This window comes from Phascolarctos cinereus, unplaced genomic scaffold, assembly GCF_003287225.1.
Source record: "Phascolarctos cinereus isolate Bilbo 61053 unplaced genomic scaffold, phaCin_HiC Scaffold_2;HRSCAF=192, whole genome shotgun sequence".
Classification (NCBI taxonomy): Eukaryota; Metazoa; Chordata; class Mammalia; order Diprotodontia; family Phascolarctidae; genus Phascolarctos; species Phascolarctos cinereus.
The window spans coordinates 295,071,749-295,090,506 of record NW_027555625.1 but is presented as its reverse complement, the minus strand read 5'-3'; the positions used below and the strand labels follow the sequence as shown (position 1 = coordinate 295,090,506).

The 18,758-nt window shown below is 39.9% G+C and overlaps 1 protein-coding gene across 1 annotated transcript; it reads right to left on the bottom strand.

Annotated features, from left to right (window-relative positions):
* Positions 1 to 3,848: 3,848 nt before the first annotated feature.
* LOC110207327 (cathepsin L2-like) lies at positions 3,849 to 11,200 on the bottom strand. The gene is made up of 7 exons (XM_020984929.2): positions 11,075 to 11,200; positions 9,764 to 9,886; positions 6,354 to 6,509; positions 5,655 to 5,939; positions 4,894 to 5,059; positions 4,399 to 4,531; positions 3,849 to 3,948 (listed from the first exon to the last, which is right to left on the bottom strand). Exons 1-7 carry the CDS (start codon positions 11,198 to 11,200, stop codon positions 3,849 to 3,851), a joined length of 1,089 nt encoding a protein of 362 aa, XP_020840588.2.
* Positions 11,201 to 18,758: the final 7,558 nt, after the last annotated feature.

Below are 18,758 nucleotides of genomic sequence, written 5' to 3'. Positions count from 1 at the left end.
TCTTTACAGGCGTCAGCTGGCCCTAAGTGTTTTATCACTAATAAACTTTTCCTCTGGCTGAAAAAAAAGAAAGAGACTATACTTGGGATTTTATATTCATCTTTACTTAATCACTTCTTGTTAGAGGGCCCACTAAATACTTGCATAGTTGGGAGAAGTGAGATTTTTGTAAGAAATTATGCATTAATTCAGGAGAATGTGAAAAATTCAATTGAGTCCATTTCTATAAAATGCCTTCAAATCCTGCCTACAGTCATGATCAAATTATCTCTGCATGAACTCTTAAAGCCTTGTTCACCCATCTTCAGCACTTGGGTTTCTCTGAAGGGAGCACTTGTATTTAGTAGATGAACATTACTGGCAAAGTGAGGTTTTACATTAATACTCTTTCTCTTCCCTCTTCACAAAATCTCACCTTTATCTTAGACTTTTCTGACTCTTTTTTACTTATCAGCTGTCCTCTGTCCTCCCACTTCAACCTTAGTTCAGGCCTTCATATTTTATCTCCTAGACTACTCTCAACCACTGATTGAGACTCTTTGAATTCTGGTTTCACTTTAATATTTAGTAACTGTATTATTTTCCCACAAGAGTTTTATCTGAGATCCTCAACTGAGATCAATCACTCAATCAATTAACAAGCATTTATTAAGTACCACTTTGTATTAGGCGCAGGGCTAAGTGGGTGGGAAAAAGGTGAAAATAAAAGCCTTTGCCTTCAAAGAGCTTTTGTTTCAATGAGGGTAGATATGAGAGGTTGTTCACAATGAGTTTAGAGGCAAATTCACAAGAATATTCCGTTCAGATCTTTAATATAAAAGTGTCAATGCTAAGCTTCTGGAGTACTGGGACTGCCACTTTCCCCAACCCTACCCAGTTGTTGATACATAAGTAGTAGCTTAAATGTATATTAATTGATATTTGTTTTATTTGCAATTATCAGATTAGCAAATTTGCTAATTTGCTAATTGTTATTTATAGGTTTTACTTATATTCCCCTTAGTCCTAATGGCTTTAGTCTGTTCAGAATCCCTGACACCTCTAGGCATAATTTTTTTCCCCCAGACCAGTGATTTTTTAAAAAATAAATTATTATTGATATAGATTACTTTTAATTCACTCGTTTCTACCTGTATCCTTCCTCTTTTTGCTCCCAGAAAGCCATAAAATAAAGAATTTTTAAAAAATAGGAAGAATAAAGGTAGCAAAACTGACCCATACATTGAAAAAAATCCTTTAAAATATATTTAATTTTTCACATTCATGGATATCTCGGCTCTGCAAAAGAGTGGGGTGTCTTTTCACATCTTCTTTGCAGTCAAGTTTGTTCTGTGTCACTTTTAAACATCAATTTTTGAGTGCTCTGTGGCTGCTGTTCTATTTGCATTATAGTCATTGTGTATAATTTTCTGTTTACTTGACTTTGTTCATGTAAGTCTTTCAGTATAATTCTCTGTATTCATCATTTCCTGTAGCATGTATCACAATTTATTTAGACATTCTCCACTTGATGACAAATACTTTGTTTCCAATTCTTTGCTACCAAAAGGCCCATTTTACATTATAGGAGGCCTTTTGGTAAGTAGCCTTGGTATATACGACTAGTTGTGAGCCAAATGGTATGGGAAGTTTCAGCATTTTTTTTTGCATAATTCAAATTATTTTCTAAAATGATTGTGCTAATTCTGAACCTTTGCTTTTTTTTGGGGGGGGGACAACTGGGGTTAAGTGACTTGCCCAGGGTCACACAGCTAGTAAGTGTCAAGTGCTTGGTCAGAGGCTGGATTTGAACCCAGGTCCTCCTGACTTCAGGGTCAATGCTCTATCCACTGTGCCACCTTGCTGCTCCTGGACCTTTGCTTTCTACGAGTAGATTTTGTTTTCTTAAAAATGTTGTATCCCTATCCTTAAGGAGAGGCTTATCCAGATTTCCAGTTATGTTGGTGAAAGGTAGGATCACACTAAACCACAACATTTGATTTCAAGATTCTCTTGATATAGGAAAAGATGCCTTGGAATATCCCTAATTCATTTATTTACTCAACCAACACTTATTGGTTTGTTTCTGGTGTTAAGGGAAATATAACCAATAACTTTATTATTGGTTTCTATTCTTTGGAAATTTTTATTTTCAATAAGCATTAAATGAGCATTTCCATTTATATAATAGAACAGAAAAGGCAGATTATACCAGAAAATGTGAATCTTTATTGAATTTCCTTTTTACCTTATCATTCTACTGAAACTACTCTTTCTAAAGTTTGTAATGATTTTAGTTGCCAAATGCAATGACCTTTTCTCAATCTTCATTAACTTTTTTGCTAACCAAAAAACTATTCTCTCTCATATGCCTGCTGAATTTGAAACAAAGAAGTCTTGTGAAAACATGCAGGCAAGGAAAAATGTCCACATTTGCAGTTTCAGGAAGTGTATGTTCTTATTCTGCACCTTGAGTCCATCTCCTCTGCTCATAAGAAACAGATGAGGCACTGAATAGAATAAAGACAGGAAAAGAGCTGGATTATCTAAAGCATACACGGAGTAAATCTGATGCAAGTGAGAATTTGATGGCATTTAAGTGACTGATTCATGAGTTATCTGTTGGATAGGAAGATACCAAAGCAAGGAAAAGTTTTGGAGCCCTTTTAATACCTAACAGGCAAACATGAACTTCAAGCAGTCCCTTTTTCCCACAGGATAGATGATATACTGTAATACACAAGGAGCAAAGCGGACTTCAATTTCTAAAAATTTCTTGAAAATTTGTATGAGAAAAAACTCCACAAATATTGAGGGCATTCATGATCAGGGTGTTAGTAGACAAGTCCTTTAATGCTATATTCCATAGTGGACAACATCTCCACCAGGACACATTTACCTGAAAGATGTAAAGGATATAAGAAAGCAATGCTTGCCAATCACCAAACATATAGTAGGAGGTATAGAAATATTTAAGGAAGGATGTCAGCATGATTATAGGTAAGATAAAAAAAACAGGACTTAGCATCATTTAACTTTATAATGTTAGAGAAAGTCCATTGTTCACTTGCAAAATTGTGATGAGAGAGATAATTGGACAGAAAGGGTGGTAAATGCCATTTATGTGAGAGAAGACTGAGGTGCCATCAGTGGCAAAAGTAGAAATGGGAGTGGCAAGTAGGAATATTCTTGACAGAGAGGAAACTGGGGAATTTTAAGTTGATAGAAGTGGAGTGGTTGAAATAGAGGGTTGGTAGTAGTGGGATTTGGGTTATTCCCACCTGTGAAGTAGGACTCTTGCCTTGGTGATACAAGCTTGTATTGGAGTCCTAGTAATTAGTCTGGATCTCAGTGATGCTAATCTTCTGATTTCCATTTAGAAATATAGAGAATATTATGGTCCCCTCTTGGCTTCCAGCAGTGAGAGGCAAAATTCTCTATACCCTAAGTATGTTTTAGAGAAGAAATATCCTTAATAAACTGTCCTTTTTTCCTACAGGTTGGATGAGATCCTCCAATTCACAATGAACATACTGGCATACTTAGAAGAGAAGTAATGCCCTCTCTTTCCAAGATGTACACTAATAATTCTCATATGCCAGATATCAACATATCTATCAATGTATAGAAAAAGAAAAATCCTCAGTCCTCCTCAAAATATTCACTTTATTATTTATAATTTTAACATAGTCAGCTAACATCTCAGTCCCACATTTGTGGCAAAGCAATATCCCCCCAGTTAAGAAAGTGCATTGTTATGAGGGCAAGGTTTTCTCCCAAGTATCAGGGTCTGGTATCACTGTTGAATGAGAGGATTTCTTTCTCTATGGCTCCAAACTCCAAGTATAGGGAATGCTGTCTCCCTTGGGTTACAGAATAGGATAGACGGCACAGGTAGCAATACCACAGTGGTTGTTCCTGTCCTTTGCAATACGCATGTAGCCTTTTTCACCCCATGCCACACCCCAGCTGAAAGGGAACAGAGCTGGATTAGTGGTACATAGAGAACTGTGCGGGGAGTGAGTCTTCAAAATGGTAGTGGATCATTTTCATTCTTTGTCTTCATTCCTGGGGGTATGAACAATGAGTCTAGGAGCTTATATAGAACACTAGGATTTGGGAAAATCCCAAGGCACATGGAAGGTGAGAGACTGGCTTAATGTCCAACCTGTCACTAATGTAGGAGGAAACCAAAATTTAGTATGAAGACTCAGACTCAATTCCTTGTTGGTCAATAAAATAAATGGAAAAAGCCAGCTCTGTCAAAGAGATATGAAGTTCTCCCTCACATGGACTGGGTTGTGATGAAAAATTCAAAGGACGACGCCTGTCTTCTAAATGTAGAGAAACCCCACTGAGTAAGAAGAGCCTGTTAGCTACCCCAACAAGTAATTTCTACACCTTTGTCGTCTTCCATACCTATTTTTAAGAATCCAGAATTTCTTCTCTTCATTTTGGTTTTCTTCTGTCGACTGGTTTTCATGTCCATATCCAACCAACACTAAAGCATGGTTTGTGTAACGTGGTTTGCATTTTGAGTCAACGAAAATTCCTAGAAAATGTGAGGTTGTGGTAAAGATAAAAGCTCTTTGGGGCAGCTAGGTGGCTCAGTGGAAAGAGCACCAGGCCTGTTGTTAGGAACACCTAAGTTGAAACAGACACTTTCTAGCTGTGTGACCCTGAACAAGTCACTTAAATCTGTTTGCTTCAATTTCCTTATTTGTAATATGGGAGTGATTAAATATTTCCCAGGCTTTTTGTGAGGATCAAATGAAAGATAGTTATGTGTCTGAGGCCGCATTTGAACTCAGATCCTCTTGAATCCAGGGCTGGTGCTGTATCCACTGCACCCCCAACTGCCCCTGGGCATCCATTTTGACACCATATCTGACTGGCTCCATGTTGGCCCCTTACCTCCTCTATAGTAAATAAAGGGCTTCCGTGCATTCACTGACACGGACACTGGCCCCACAGTTGCCACGGTCTTCCTCAGAATTTCTTCATTTCCAAAGGGGAGGACTACATGTTTTTTGATTTTAACAACTGCACATTCCTTGTTATAAGAGCACTTCTTATTTTTCTGAAAGAGACAGTTAATTGGAGGAAGTCAGCAGACATTTGGAATGGAAAAGACATTAACTAGGAATCTGATGAAACCTCAGTGTCTAGTCAAACTTTTATAGGCGGTTGATTATGGTCATTGTTAGAACCTCTACATCAAGTCTCAGGAAGCTCTGTTCCTAGCTGTCATCTCCTTGGAGAAGCACAAGCATAACACTTAATTTATTAGAGGGATTTCCTCTTTTTGTTTTTGTGAGGCAGTTGGGGTTAAATAACTTGCCCAGGGTCACACAGCTAGTAAGTGTCAAGTGTCTCAGGCTAGATTTGAACTCAGGTCCTCATGACACAAAGGCCAGAGCTTTATCCACTGTGCCATCTAGCTGCCCCTAAGGGATTTCCTAATTTACTTGTCCATTCACTTCAGACTTGTAAGGATTTTTTTCTTTTAAATGCCATACTCACAATCTCTGTCAAATTCTCTCCAGGTGTTTTTTTTTTATTGTTGTTGCAGTCATGTGCTATATGAATGTGCTTAAGTACAGAAAATATTCCCTCCAGAAATCCTTTACTCAGTGCACTAGGTCTTATCCACAAGGTGTAGGACCTGAGCTTACGTTTCCCCAGTCTTGGCAAAATTGGCCAGCCCACTCAAGGCTGGCAATGCAGGGTGTAGCTTCATTTACCTTGGCCACATAAGGGTAGCATTTCTCAGAGACTAAGCCCTTATTTCTTTTGATATAAACGAAAGCACCAATGGCACTTCCCCCGTTACAGCCTTGGAATCTGGAACAGTCAATCAGGTTCTGTTTACTCAGTTCTACAAGTTTGCCTGTTTTCCGGAGGAGCTGGCCTTCTAGAGATCCAGTTGCACTAAATGCCCAGCAGGAGCCGCACCTCCTCTGAAAGAGAAGACAACAACTAAATTATTTTTGTACTCAAAACTGCTGCAGTGCCTAGTTGGTGCAAGACTCTGAACGTGTAACAGGATAGATCGGTATCTGTTGGAAGAAGAAATGAATTCATGGGAAGCAAGAAGAGTTCAGGTAAGGTCCCAGCAAAGGGACTCTTGGTGTTTCTATCCCCCCGAGTTGGATGCCTGTGATTCATGTTTCATGCCTGATCATTTATTGTGATGGTGGCATGGTCAATACCCTGTGCCCAGTGGTCAGTCAGTTGACGTCTCAATGTTTCCTTGCCCAGATTTTTGCAAGAGTGATTGTCACAAATGTGCATAGGTAGCATAGGTGGTAACACTTGAGGGAAATAACCTCTGTAAATGCAAACCTCAAATAATATTAGATGAGGGATAATACCTGATTTCTAACAGGGGTCATGTAGCCAAGCCTTCTCCAGTCGATTGATTTGGGAGGATCAGAAAAATTTGAAAAAATCGTGGCTGTGGTGGTATCTCTCCTTATCCTTGGTGGTGACATCTTGGGGTTCAGCATTTCCTTGAATTCTTCATCAGTCTGAAATAATAGCAAGCTATCTTATGTGGGGCACAGAATCAATATTCCTTGTTTAGTAAAAGACTTTGATGAGTTTGATGATACAGCTTCCCTGGCCAACTTTTCCAGTACTGACAACACCTTCACTCATTCCCCTCAGCTACTGGTTGAAATGGAGTTAGAATACTCCTTACTCCCTATTGCCACTTCTCCATTCCCCTTTTTTCACTAGGCAACCTCTCTTCTTTTGAGGTTTCTGCTATTCATATGTACTCCCCAATCAATATCCTGGTAACTGTTGTCTACAAACTCCCCAGGTCACCATTCCCCTTTCTTCCTCAATAAGTTTGTTATCTGGCTTGCAGTTTTTATCTCCTCCCCAACTCCTACCCTCATACTAGGGGACTTCAACATACATCCCAATGCTCCCTCACCTAACACCCACTTCCTGAAACTACTCACCCCCCATGAGCTACTCCTTCTCCCCATTTCAGCCATACAAAAAGATGGTCATACTCTTTTTGCCATCTCCCACAAATGTACCATGTCTGTATTCAAGAATTCTGAAATCCTCTTATGCAACCATAATGTATTGATTTTTCACCTCTTACTCTGCTTTCCCTTACATAACCTATTCTTCATCCCCACCATGACTCCAATCTCCTGACTTCATTTCTCTCCTAGGCCATCTCCTTTGGGCTGACCATTCTCTTTTCTCCTCCACATCTTGCTGATTTGGTGAATCAAGTCAAACCTACACTCTCTTCTCCAGTCTGGATTCCCTAGTGCCCTTATCATATCACTGATTATACCCGGTCAAGCCTTATTCTTGGATCATTCCCACCTTTCCTCATCACCTTCCCTACTTCATACACACTGCTGAATGAAGGTAGAGAGAATCACACAACTATTCTTACTGAGTCCACTTTAAATTATGTTTACATAACATCACCTCACCTCTGGACATTCACTGTTGATAGGCAATCCTTTTATACCTCTCGTATCAACTCACTATCCTATTCTCCAGAGGCTTTTCCAAACCTTATCAACCCTCTTCAAACTACTCTATCAATGAAATATCTTTTGCCACTTTCTCCTTTATCATTGTTTCTCCTTATCAAGGCTGACCCTTCTACTTCTTTAAGTAGATCCCATTCCATCCCATCTCCTCCAAAACATTGCACCCTGTCACCCCCACTTTGATTTATTTTTAATGTCTCCCTGCCTAATGGTTTATTTCCTACTGCCTAAAACCAAGCCTATCTCTCCCCTATCCTTAAAGGCCTCTCTTAATCCTTCTATCCATGATAACTGTCATTCTGTTTCTCTTCTGCCCTCAAAAAGGCTATCTACAATTGTTGTGTCAATTGTGCCCAACTCTATTACCCCATTTGGGGTTTTCTTGGCAAAGGTACTGGAGTGGTTTGCCATTTACTTCTCTATCTCATACAGATGAAGAGGACAAACCAGATAAGTGACTTGCCCAGGGTCACATAGTTTATCAGTTTCTGAGGCTGGATTTTAACTCAGGTCCTTCTGACTCAAGGGCTGGCATTCTATTCACTTTGCCTCCATTTTCTCTCCGCTCTATTTAACCTCTTACATTCTGGCTTCCAATTTTATCATTCTGCCAAAACTGCTCTCTCTAAAATTACTAACGAACTTAGTTGCCAAATTTGATGACTTTTTCTTCATCCTCATTCTCCTTTACCTCTCTGTAGCCTTTGACAGTGTTGACCCTTTGTCTTCTCCTTGATACTCAATTCTGTCCAGGTTTTCAGGACACTGCTTTCTCCAGATTTGCCTCCTACCTATCTGACCACTCCTTCTTGTCTTCTTTGTTGGATCCTCCTTCAAATCATGCCAAATACAGGTTTCCTACAAGTTTCTGTCCCGTGCTATCCTATTTCATTCAGTAGGTGATCTCAACAGGGTCTATGGATTTAATTACCATCTCTATGCTGATGACTTTCAAACCTACCTTTCCTGCCCCATTAGCTAGGTTGACCTCCAGTCTCCCTTCTCCAATTGCCTTTCAGACATCTCAAATTACAGATCTTAAACTCAAAACTATCCAAAACAGAACTCATTTATCTTTCCCTCTAAACCTTCCTCTCTCCCTAGATTCCCTATTACTGTAGAAGACAACATCATCCTTGTAATCCTTCAGGCTTATAGCTAGAAGTCATTATGGATTCTTCATTATCTCTCACTTCCCCTATCCAAACATTTGCCAAGTGCTGAGATTTCACTTTTGCAACATCTCCGTAATATGTCCTATTCGCTCTTCTGGTACTACCACTCTCTTGCTGTGGGCCCTCATCACTTCATGCCTGGACTATTATAATAGCCTGCTGGTAGTTCTGCCTGTCTCAAGTCTTTGCTCAACCCAGTCCATTGTCCATTCAGACACTAAAGTGATTTTTCAGGTCTGATAATATTTAATAAACTATTGAATTTTCATTATGCCCTATTCAATAAACTCCAATATGTTTCTATTGACTCTAATAGCAAATACAAAAGACTCGCTTTGAAATTCAGAGACCTTCATAACCTAGCCCCTTCCTTCCTTTCCAATCTTCTGATACCTTCCTCCTCACCAGGTGCTCTTTTGTCTAGTGACAATGGCCTAATGGATGTTCTATGAACAAGACACTCCCATCTTTCAGCTCCAAACTTTTTCTCAGGTTGTTTCTCTTACCTCTAATGCTCTATCCTCTGTTCCTATTTGACTATTGACTTCTTTGTCTTCTTTTAAGTCTCAATTAAAATCCCACCTATCTAAGGGAGCCTTCCCTGACCTCTCAATTCCATTGCTTTCCCTCTTTTAATTATTTCCTATCTATCCTGATTAAAACTTATTTTGAATATTTGTTTGCATGTTGTTTCCCATATTAGATTCTAAGTTCTCTCCTACTTCTTCTTTCCTCCATTTGGACTGCTATGTGGCACAGTAGATGGAGCACTGGGCCTGAAGGCAGGAAGACTTGAGTTCAAACATGGCCTCTGACACTTATGTGACCCTGGACAAGTCATTAAATTGTTTTCTGTTTCCCTAAGTTTTCATACCTCACGAATAACCTGGAGAAGAGATGTCAAACCACTCCAGTATCTTTGCCAAGAGAACATCAAATAGGGTCAGGAAGAGTTAGACATGGCTCATAAACAACCACAATCTTTTGTGTCTTTGTATTCATAGCACTTGGCACAGTGCCTGGCATATAGTAGGTGCTTGATAAATGTTTATTGAATGAATTAATTTACCACTCACTTACCATGTCTCCAAAATCATTCATCTCCAGGTAGTAGCTCAGCTTCCCTTCTTTATACAGGAGATTTTGATCATTAATGAACTCCAGGTTCTTCTCCCACACCTGTCTCCTAAAAGATTCCTCCTTCTATGGGAAAATTTAGAACACAAACAATAATGTTAAGAGATGGCTGGCCATGAGCTTTCTTTGCCCTAAAGTTCTGAATGCCCAATCACATTGTCTAGACATGCATAGGCAGGTGCTATGGGGAACATAAATTGCCTCTTAACACCAAGACAAAGCTGAGTTACCTTCAAATGGTCTCTATGTCCTTGGGACATAGAATTCTAAGATGCTTTAATGCAGGAGAGATCACAGGGGTCATCTAATCCAATCTATACCTAACCCAGAGTCTTCTCTAAAATGTCTTTGAAGATATGTCTTTCCCTTTGAGGTCCTTGGTCCATTTGATACATGACATGGCCACCTAAGCCACTTAGGGACAGCTCAACTTGGTAGGCAGTTTCTCCTTATAGAACCAAGATCTACACCTTCTAAGCTTTTCTCTGAAGGTTGCCTTGTGCAGAAAAGTAAACTAAGTTTGATGGCTCTCCCACATGGACATGTACTAGCGGGCACCTATGATAGTCATAGGTTTTACTCTTCTTGATGAAGTCTAGAGGTTTAGGGGTGCTGGGACCTCAAGATCACGACAAGCAGGTCCTGCCCAAAAGAATTGACCCAAGCCTTCTTTGAGTCAAAGACAAGGTTTATTAAAGATCTGCCATATTAGCTAGACTCTTAAGGAATCTGAGCATCTATGAGCTATTGGCTAGATTGTAAAAATCTGAGCAGTTGGCTAGATTATAAGAATCCAAGCATCTTAATGGAGACGAGATGAACCTTATATATAGAAAGACTATGGGAGAGATCTAGGGGTGGCCAAGGGAGAATGGAGCCTAGATAGGATTAAAGGTGGGAAATGGCCGGGGCCACAGGGAGGTAAGACAATGGAGGGCCAGGCTAGGTTAAGGGTAACAGAGATTGGGTTTTTCCTTTTTGAGGTCTAGCTCCCATCCTCATGATTCTGACTTGAACCTTCCAAGTAACTTCAACCAAGCATAGTGTGGATGCAGCTATGTTATGGCCAAATCTCATTCTGTCAATGTGAATTTTCTAATTGGTCATCAGAAGTTCAACTCAATACTGCAGTGAGGCTGGGTGTCTCACTAGGGTAGAGTTAGAGAAACCATATTATACCCTCACTCAGTTCTTTGAAGTATGCATATTCCCATCCATTATCTAGAGGGTTCTCACAAAAAAGACATTACCTACCTCAGTATAGTTCCTTCCATATGTGGACTTAAACAGTTCCCATTCAGTGTCCAGCTCTGGGTTTTTTGTGGCAAAACAATATGAAAGTCCCCAGCAAAGGGAAACCAGGCAAATAAACTCTCTCATAGTGGCTTCCTTTTGCTGGAGTAGTCAGAGTTGTGAGAGACTCTGTACTGTTGGAACCTATTTTGAAAACATTTACAGATCTTTTACAAAAATGATGGGGTCTCATTCCAAATTTCTATTCACTTGGTGGTCAACTTAGTTGAGAGAATGAAGCTAGAGTGATAGTGGGAGGATATGAGGGTGGTCAGTGCTTCCTAAGTGTCTGGTCACCCTTTCCCTAATTCCTCACTCTGTCATTCTATTGTAGGCCTAGTGTGACTCCAGTATTACTAGATTTTTACTTCTTTCAGAATCCAAATATTCACATACCATTTCTTAAAACCCTAACCTCTTATACGAAAAGACTGTTATTGAATGACACAAAGTATGGGCCATAATAGCTTGGATACCCATCTATCTCACCCCATTTTTCAAAGGATTTCTCCTTTCCAAAATAACTGGCAGATTTGCTCTGCTCCCTATCTTTGCCTGTTCTCCCAGATGTCAGCCCCACTGCAAAGAGAAGGCCCAAAGCTATCCCATGACTCACCTGGCAGAGGAAACTGCAATCAGTCACAAGGGAGTGGAGAGAAAGGATCTTCAACAAGGCTGAGAAATCTGGCCTTCTGACATGTCTTCCATGATAAGCTCCAGCTTTGGGTTTAGTTCCATGCCTTTTCCTCATCTTGTATTTATACCAAGTCTAACCAGCCTCAAGGCTAAGTATAGTGTACAAAATCACAATTTGCTCTTCCTTCAGCACCTGGGGCTTTAGGGAGGGGCTAAAAACCAAATCAGTTTATCTTTAGCAAGCCTTAAGGCATTTTGGATAAAATTACTGATTGATGAATTATTGACTAAAATTACGCGAATTCTGAGGGGAGTAGAATAAAAGGTGCAATGTGAGTATGAGGTATAATCTCTTCTTTGAATCAGACTGCTTGATAAAAGTTTAGGTGCTTTTGTTCTGGAAGTTTGCATGCCTAGCTATGAGACTCCAAAGCAGGGGCTCCTCTACTTTTGCGGCTATGCATTTAGTCATTCCTGGGTACAATTGGGAATTATAGCCGTTTCCTTTGTGACAGATAAGGTGTAGGTAGCCTTTGTTACAAGGAAATCAGCAAGCCAGCAAATGAAATGGAAAGATCCTTTGATGGCCTGAGGGCTTCCATCCAGGGCAGCTATCCGGCAATTAAGGGAAAGTAAAGATGCTATAATAGCAAATCAAGATATATGGTAAGATGGATTTTCATTGCTAGGTTATATTAAAGTTTCCCAACTTGCCATACTTCCTGTGCTGTGAGAATGAGAAGTTGATGGAAGTACTGAGTATAGAAATAATTGAACGGACTTGAAAACATATTAATCAGGGCAGCCTGTGCTTGAAGGAAACAGAATTATATTAGTTATCAGTAGTGGCCTAGCTCAGGAACCATGAAAACAAGGGAATAAGGAAAACTTTGTCATTTGCTAGTCTTGATACTGGGAGTGTGGAAGTGAGCTGAAACTAAAGCTTACAATTTTGGCAAATAAGGGACAAAAGCTTTGAAAATGCCAAAGCATTGAGTCATGCAGTGTTAGAGATAGACAGAAATTGGCTCCATGTCTAAACTTCCTAAGTGCAGGGAAACAGCTTGCTTGAAGGGTGCGAGAAATTTGGAAGAGTCATCTCTGTTAAGGTTATGTCTAGCTCCCCTCAAATGGAATAGGGTAAATTAAAAATTAAGTGAGAAAATCACAAATATTGGAAGAGATGTGGGAAAACGGAGACATTAATGCATTGTTGGTTGAGTTGATTCACCCAGTTCTGGAGAGCAAACAGGAACTATGCCCAAAGGGCTATAAAACCTTACTTGGATTTGGCAATTCACTCTGGATCTCTTGCATTGGACTATGGGTCCCAGACCAAGCACAACTTAATGGTTATTTTTTGGGCCCATCTGGCTCCAAGCGAATATAAACAGAAACAGTTTCTCTTTTGGCCACCAACCCTGAGCATCTTCCCTTCCCAGTTTGCTTTTTTTTTTTTTGTTAAAGCAACCGTCCCTTGACTCACTTCTTAAAGAGGCCTATTCACTGAATGAGCAGTTGCCTCACTCTAAGTGAGAAACTGGAAAGACCTTAGCTTTTGGGCCAAGGTCTCCCACTACATCCTGGGCCATCTCCAGTCATCCTAATGGATGTCTGGTCACTGGACCCAGACTCTGGAGGAGAAAGTGAGGCTGGTGACTTTGCATAGCTCTTCCTCACTCAAATCAAAGTCCATTGTAAGTCATGTCATCATGTCCCTGATGTCATGATCCTCTTCCAGAACGAAGGACAAACCATACAACTACTAGGTCTGCATCTCAAAGAGATAAAAAAAAACAAAAAGGAAAAGGACCTCTAGGTGTAAAAATATTTATAGCAGCTCTTTTTGTGGTGGCAAATTTTTGGAATTGGGGAATGCTCATCAGTTGGAGAATGGCTGAATAAGGTGTGGTATATGATTGTGACAGAATATTATTGTACTATAAGAAATAACAAGTAGGATGCTATTACCAAAATGTGCTAATGATAAGGATGGGAGCTACACCCCCAAAAAGGAAAAACCCTGGATGTTCCCACAATGGCCAAATCTCTGGTGTTTGCCTGAGGCTATAATCCCATTAACTGGCCTTTCACTGTGGCTACTAGCAGTCTCCCAATTCTGTTACTCTTAACCTTAGTTTAGCCCTCCATTGTCTTACCTCCCAATGGCCCCAGGGCACTTCCCACCCTTAATCCTATCTAGGCTCCATTCTCCCTTGGCCAATGTGGTCCAGGTCCCTGGAGTTCTATTACCTCATAGACTACTTGGCCAATCCTAGATCCCCCTATAGTCTTTTTGTATTGTAAGGTCCATCTTGTCTCCATTAAGATGCTTAGATTCTTAAAATCTAGCCTCATGCTCAGATTCTTTTAACATAGTCAATAATTTACAAATGTTCGGACTCCTTAAGAGTCTGCCCAGTATGACAGATGTTCTAATAAACCTTGTCTTTGGCTGAAAGAAGTCTTGGGTTGAATTCTTTCCGGCAGGGTCCACGTGTTATGATTTTGGGGTCCTGGTACGCCTAAACCCCTAAACTTCAACACTGAAACTAACATGAACTGATGCAAGGTGAAGTGAGGAGAACCAGGAGAACACTGAACACAGTAACAACACTAATGTACAGTGATCAACTATGAATGACTTAGCAATTCTCAGTTTGGAAAATTATTTTTCTTAGTAATCATTGTTTTGGAAATTCATAGCTTCCTCATCCCCCTTTCTTTCTAAGTTCAATCCTTCAGAAGGACATTAAGATATAATTTAAATGGGTCTATTCCTGCTCATTATGTTGCCTGAATAGGTCTGGGAGAATGTTGATTCCTCCCTATTGTCAAGACAGGTGATATGGAAATTGATGTCTCTTTGACCGGAATTGAGTGGGAGGGGTGTGGTGGGGGTGAGGGGGCCTTAGGGGAGCCCAGTTTTGGACTGAACTCCTATGCAATGCATGTCAATCCACCTTGAGAGAAATTAAACTGTGGACACATGCACTCCAATTTCATTTGTCTCTTAGAGCAGACTCTGTTTCAAATTGGGGTTTGTGGAGTTCATTGAGTTCAGGGTTCACATCAGCAATACAAAGAGCCAAGGCAGTTCTGAAGGACTTAGGATGAAAAACTCTATCCATTTCCAGAGAAAGAACTGATAGAATCTGAAGGCAGATCAAAGCATACTTAAAATTTTTTTCTTTATTTTTCTTGTTTTTCACAGCATGACTATTATGGAAATGTGTTTTGCAGGACTGTACATATATAATCTATATCTAATTGATTGTCTTCTCAATGATTGGAGAGGAAATGGAAGGAGAGGGAGAATTTGGAACTAAAATTTTTTAAATGAATGTTAAAATATTTTTTACATGTAATTGGGAAAAAATAAAATAGTTTTAAAAAAAGAAAATTAATGAGGTCACCAATTCCCATACTCCAACTAGTATATTTGTATAGGCAAACCCTTGTAAGTAGAGTGAAGGGCCCCCCTTTCTCTTACCACATCTGTATAAGATGATTCCCAGTATACACAAGTGCCATTCTTTTGGCTCAAACAACATGTGTACTTACTTTGCAATCCTCCATACATTTTCTTTTAAAAATTGATTCAATACTTCTGTCCACCCGGGTTTTCTCCTTCATATCCATAGCCCATAACCAGAATGGCACAGTTCAAAGCCAGCTGCTGCAGTTTGGTTCATAATAAATTCCTGATAAAATTCAAGGTGGTGATAAAAAATAAAAAGAGAAGAAATTCAGAGTTACATCTCAGGGCAGAATTTGGGGCAGGTCCATTCTATATACCTGATTGATAGAAGCAGAAGGATAAATGCCTGGCATCAATTGATACTGGTCCCACAACTGTTACAGCCTGCTTGGCAACCTGTTCATCTTGAGAAAGGATGTCCACACATCTACTAAGTTTAGCAGCTACACACTTGGGTCTGTAGGAGCACTGTGGTTCTTCCTAAAGCAGAAAGAAATATTTTTCATTGGGGGGGGGTCCTTAGTTTTTGGGTCCGGCTTATCTGCTCTCTCCCAGTTTTGCAGATAGCTACTCCATGGACCAGTCTATTTGCCACCATGGGTAATTCAATTAAATTATGTACTAAAACCCAATACTGGGAATACAAAGACAAAATAGTACCTGCCCTCAAAGAGCCTGGATTCTCTTGTGGAAATACCTATACAGAGAAGTAAAATAAAAGATAATCTGAAGAGATAGGGAATTTGTTCTGTAAAATTTGGATTTAGTCAAAAGGCTGCACTTAAGGATCTAGAAGGCCACACATGGCCTTAAGGCCACAGGCTATCTAATTTTGAGCTTAGGCAACACAGAGGAGCAGTTTGGTTAAAACCCAGAGTATCTGAATATTAAATAATGTTGGCAAGGCAGTTTGGATGCAGACTGTGAAAAGCCATAACACTTCAGAAAAAGATAGGGAGTTGGTGGTGGAAGGGGGTTCAGGAAAGAATTCAAGAAAGAGGTTAAGGTTGGATATATAGATTTGGGAATTATCTTTGTAGAGATGGTACTTATACCCATGGGAGCAAATAAGATCTTTAGGAGGGTTCTTATAGAGAGAAAAAAGCTGAGGGGACAGGTCTAAAAAACTGTCAAACTGAGGAGTCAGAATATGAATAATAGTTCAGCAAAGGGAACTAAGGAAAAGTAGTCAGGCAGGCAGGAGAATCAGGAGAAAATGGTGTCACAATTTATATTTACCTAGGAAGAATTCCAGTGGACCTTCACAATTGTTCCCCACAGCTCCCACCTGAAGTCTTCTCTTGGTATCAAACTGGTGGACAGATATCTGAAGGAGGCCCCATTTCCTAAGGACAATAACATCCACCGTGACATTCATGATGTAATGTTGGCTGGACCAAACAAGGCCATGGTGACAGAGGCCCTAGACTGAACAAGGGATTCCAAACAAGGGATGAGCTGTGGGAGATCAGCACTAAGAAAATCCAAGGTCCAACCTGCTTAGTCAAATTTGGAGAATACAGTGTATGGGGAGAGGCTTAGATGCACTCCAGAGCTAGGTACTGACATCTGCTAGCACAAGGCACTGAAGGCAGCAAAGGCCCCAGTAGCAGGACCAGTTTCAAAGGTTCCAGCATAAACAGCAGCAGTGCAGGTCAGCAGAGTAGGGTCATAAGTACCAGGAGCTGATAGTGTTACTGTCAATGTCCATGAATAGGCAGCAACTCCACTAAAGGCTGAGACCTTTCTAATCCTAGCTCTGACACCCTCCCTCTTCTGCTAGCTACTTTGCCTGTGAAGGCCTGACTCCTGCAGATCTGTTTTTCCTGGTTTACTAACAGTTTCACATATTGCAAAAGAAGCATGCACAAATGGCCTCCGATAGCCATCAATGAATCTAATAACAGATGATAGCTTGGGGGACAGAGGTCTTGTCAAGTCCCCCCAGTGAGTTGAGATAAGGCAATACATGACTGGCATGTGAGAGAGCCTTTAGGAATAGCACAGATAAGGCATTCAGCTGCACTGGATTCCTAGACAGTGGACATGTGTCTGAAGCCTGGAGGGAATAGATTTGGTTAATTAACGGCATTGGAAAAATTTCCACAAAAAACAAAGACCACAACAACCCTGCCATGCCCCCCCAACCCCTCCCAACACAATGAGTATTTTCTAAGGCATGTTTAGCACCCTTAATAATAGTAATATTATTACTATAACAAAATAGTAAAATTATTGCTACAATAAAATAGTAAAATTATTACTATAATAAGATAGTAAAATTATTACTATAATGGTGATATTGTCAGCACCCATAATAAAATTATCAAATGTTCTCTGTTGAACTGAACAATCAGGTCACACAGTGTTGGCTAGGTGGACAGAAATTGGCTCCATGTCTAAACTTCCTAACTGAAGTGAAACAGACAGCTCTCTTGTGGGGTGGCAGAAATTTGGAAGAGTTGTCTCTGTCAAGATTATGTCTAGCTTCCCCCAAATGGAATAGGGTGAATTGAAAATTACTAAGAAAATGATAAATATTGGAGGGGATGTGGGAAAATTGAGACACTAATGCACTATAGGTGGAGTTGTAAACTTACTCACTTATTCTGGAGAGCATCTTGGAACTATGTCCTTTGACCTAAGAACTAGTACTAGTACTAGTTCTGTATTCTCAAAAGATAAAAGACAGAAAAGGACTAACACGTACAAAAGTATTTGTAGCAGCTCTTTTTATAGTGGCAAATAATTGGGTGCCCATCAATTGGGGAATGGATGAATAAAGTATGGTATATGATTGTGATGGAATACCATTGCACTGTAAGAAATAACAAGCAGGATGCTCTCGCCAAAACATGCTAAGACTGACATGAACTGATGCAAGGTGAAATGAGGAGAACCAAGAGAACACTGAACACAGTAACAGCACTAATATACAATGATCAACTGTGAATGACTTAGCAATTCTCAGTAATACAAAGTGTTAAGGCAATTCTGAATGACTTATAATGAAAAACACTGTCCCTTTTCAGGGAAGCAACTGATGGAGTCTGAAGACAGATCAAAGCATACTTTTTAAAAATTTCTTTATTTTTCTTGTTTTTTTTTCCCCTCTGTTTTCTTTCACAACATGACTATTATGGAAATGTGTTTTGCAGGACTGTAAATGTATAATCTATATCCAATTGATTGCTTTCTTAGTGATTGGGGAGGGGAAGGAAGGAGGGAGAGAATTTGGAACTAAAAATTTTAAAAATGAATGTTAAAATTTCTTTACATATAATTGGGAAAAAATAAAGCATTTTTTAAAAAAAGGGAATTAAAAGAGGTCACCAATTCTCATACTTCTTCTAGTACATTTCCACAGTTCAGGCAAACCCTTTTATACAGAATTAAAGAGGGGGCAGCTAAGTGGCACAGTGGATAGAGTGTTAGCCCTGAAGTCAGGAGGACTTGCGTTTAAATCTGGCCTCAGACCAAACACTTGACACTTACTAGCTGTGTGACCCTGGGCAAGTCACTTAACCC

Coding starts and splice junctions, on each gene's coding strand:
- LOC110207327 (XM_020984929.2), bottom strand. CDS start 11,200: ATGAGAGAGTTTATTTGCCTGGTTTCCCTTTGCTGGGGACTTTCATAT. Junction 5,940..6,353: donor TGACCCCTGTTAGAAATCAG/GTATTATCCCTC, acceptor CTTCTCTTTCAG/AGGAGGTGCGGCTCCTGCTG. Junction 4,532..4,893: donor CTTTATTTACTATAGAGGAG/GTAAGGGGCCAA, acceptor CACATTTTCTAG/GAATTTTCGTTGACTCAAAA.